Genomic DNA, 2,500 nt, shown 5'->3' with positions numbered 1-2,500 from the left:
TGGCAGTTCCGAGTAGCTACAATGACATAACACAAGATAAAGCCCTTCGAGACCATATCGGATGGGCATGGTGAGTCTGTGTGAATAATGTCTATATCGTTAATTAAGCTGAAATAATGCTTTCAAATTTTGACATTGCTTAAAGAAAATGCAATTTGATTATGATGCATTTTATCAGTTGACAAACCACTGATCAGTACTTATGGTCAGAATCTGCTTGAGATGATTGACTTTGTCTTCTGTTAGGTACGATCGCACTTTTTACGTACCTGTGAGATGGCAAGCAGACAAGCAGAGAATTGTTCTTCGTCTTGGATCTGCCCATTATAATTCAATCATTGTGAGTATTACAGTATATATATAGTATAGTATAGATCTCTGTTTTGGATTATATTTCTTGTCAGTTCAGAAGGAAAATTTCTTCATTTGAATATTTTTACATAGCTATATATTATTGCCATAACTGCATTGTAATTATCATTCAGAAAAAAAGGACTCCCCATTTTTCAGTACATCAATGGCGTAGCTGTGACGTCCCATGAAGGAGGACATCTCCCCATAATGGCGAGATATCGAGCGGTCTTAAATTCGGGAAGGAAAACCTCATTACTGTGGCCATTAACAACACTTTGACACCCACCACGTTACCTCAGGGGAACATTGTCTACCGCAACGACACTACCAAGCAAGTTCTATGAGTTTGTGGTTGTGTTTGGTTTTGCTAAGGAAGTTGTGATCCCCCATTTGTAAAACGTTGCTTGGGGTTATTTGAGTATTAAGAGATTGTTTAGTGTACCTAGGTTGGGATTAGTTCATTAATATTGTAGTTAATTATTATTATTTTGTAATGTTTTTAGCATGTGTTCATGTTATTTATTTCTAATTAGATCATAGTATGTGAAAAAAAGACTGATTTCAAGATATAAGTAATGTCTGTAATATATTTAATAAATATAGAATCATCTCCTTTTGTGTATGAATTTATTTTGTTACTATGTATTTGTTTAAATTAAGCTATGTATTGTTTGCAGGTATCCTCCAGGCTACTTTGAGCAGCAGACAGACTTTGACTTTTTCAATTATGCAGGTCTTCATCGGCCAGTTTACATTTACACAACTCCACAAACATATGTTGATGATATATTGGTTAATACTGACATTGATGGGTCTGCAGGTTTGTAATAATTCATTCATTAATGTATTCCTTTGTGTTTAGATAAAATTTGGATATTTTGTTTGGAATCCATTTTCATGCCTATTTTTCCCCTATGATAAAATTACAAATAAAGATTGAAAAAAATACCTACAAGAAAGAATGTTCCCAAGAATAAACCAATGTCTGTCTTTCAGGTATCATTAATTACAAGATATTTACGGCCACCTCTGGGATTGGCCCCCACACTGAAGACAGTGTGGGCTGTTCTGTTAAGCTCCTGGATAATGAGGGAGATCATGTCACTAGTGCCATGGGCTGTGTTGGCACGATTAAGATCAGCAATGCCAGTCTTTGGTGGCCTTATCTCATGCATAGTAACCCTGGCTATATGTATACATTAATGGTAAATATATCTAAATCTATCTATATCTAAATATATGTTTGTGTATATATATATATATATTTATGGATATTTATGATTATTTATGTATAGGGTATAGGAGCAGACTAACAAAATATCAGTATGATAGACAGAGAGGCTTATTTTAACGAATCAGAGTCACTTTGTTTATACTTCATGTTTCCTCAGGTAGCAGTGTCAGATGCATCTGGTGTGCTGGATCTCTACCCTCAAAAAGTTGGTATTCGCACCCTCGGATGGAACTCCACAACACTGACCATCAATAATCAGCCTCTGTACTTGCGTGGCTGTGGACGGCATGAAGATTCTGATGTAAGTGAAGTATAGATGAGGGATGGCATTGAATGATTGATCTGGTTTGGTTGAGTAAGAGCTAAAAATTCTTTGAAATTAATTAGTGACATATTATCTTCATGATTTGTGTCCCTTGTATTCCAAAGATCCGGGGCAAAGGTGTTGACTACCCATTGATTGTGAAGGACTTCAGCCTCCTCAAGTGGCTGGGTGCAAACAGCTTCCGTACGTCTCACTACCCCTATGCGGAGGAGATCATGGACATGGCAGATCAGGAGGGAATCATGATTGTGGATGAGAGTCCAGCTGTTGATCTCAAGTATGTTCTTTAGATGCTAAAGTATCAGTTTCTAACTCAAAGTTTATTGCTAACTCAAGACTGCCCATTTTATGATCATGGTGTATAGTAAAGTCTCTGTAAAGTTCATGTAAAGGATGGTATGATTTTCTTCTTTCTGCCAGAGGTTTTGGTGAGGAGTTGCTGGAGCTCCACATTGCTGTCATGCAGGAATTAGTCCGGCGTGACAAGAATCGTCCAAGTGTCATCATGTGGAGTGTCGGCAATGAGCCAAGATCTAATGAGGCTGCTGCTAAGGATTATTTCAGGTAGGAGGAATTTGTTTTCAAAG

The 2,500-nt window shown here is 37.1% G+C and overlaps 1 protein-coding gene across 1 annotated transcript in view; it reads left to right on the top strand.

Annotated features, from left to right (window-relative positions):
- The window catches only part of LOC125027730 (beta-glucuronidase-like), a 14,775-nt gene that overhangs the window by 5,397 nt on the left and 6,878 nt on the right, over nt 1-2,500 (top strand). The window contains 9 exon segments of the mRNA XM_047616837.1: nt 1-70; nt 247-340; nt 511-556; nt 559-685; nt 1,032-1,174; nt 1,351-1,559; nt 1,746-1,889; nt 2,018-2,190; nt 2,334-2,477. The exon segment at nt 1-70 is cut by the window's left edge and continues 19 nt beyond it. Coding sequence (XP_047472793.1) covers nt 1-70; nt 247-340; nt 511-556; nt 559-685; nt 1,032-1,174; nt 1,351-1,559; nt 1,746-1,889; nt 2,018-2,190; nt 2,334-2,477 — 1,150 coding nt within the window.

This window comes from Penaeus chinensis, chromosome 1, assembly GCF_019202785.1.
Source record: "Penaeus chinensis breed Huanghai No. 1 chromosome 1, ASM1920278v2, whole genome shotgun sequence".
Taxonomy (NCBI): Eukaryota; Metazoa; Arthropoda; class Malacostraca; order Decapoda; family Penaeidae; genus Penaeus; species Penaeus chinensis.
This window is presented reverse-complemented; position numbering and strand designations above follow the sequence as displayed.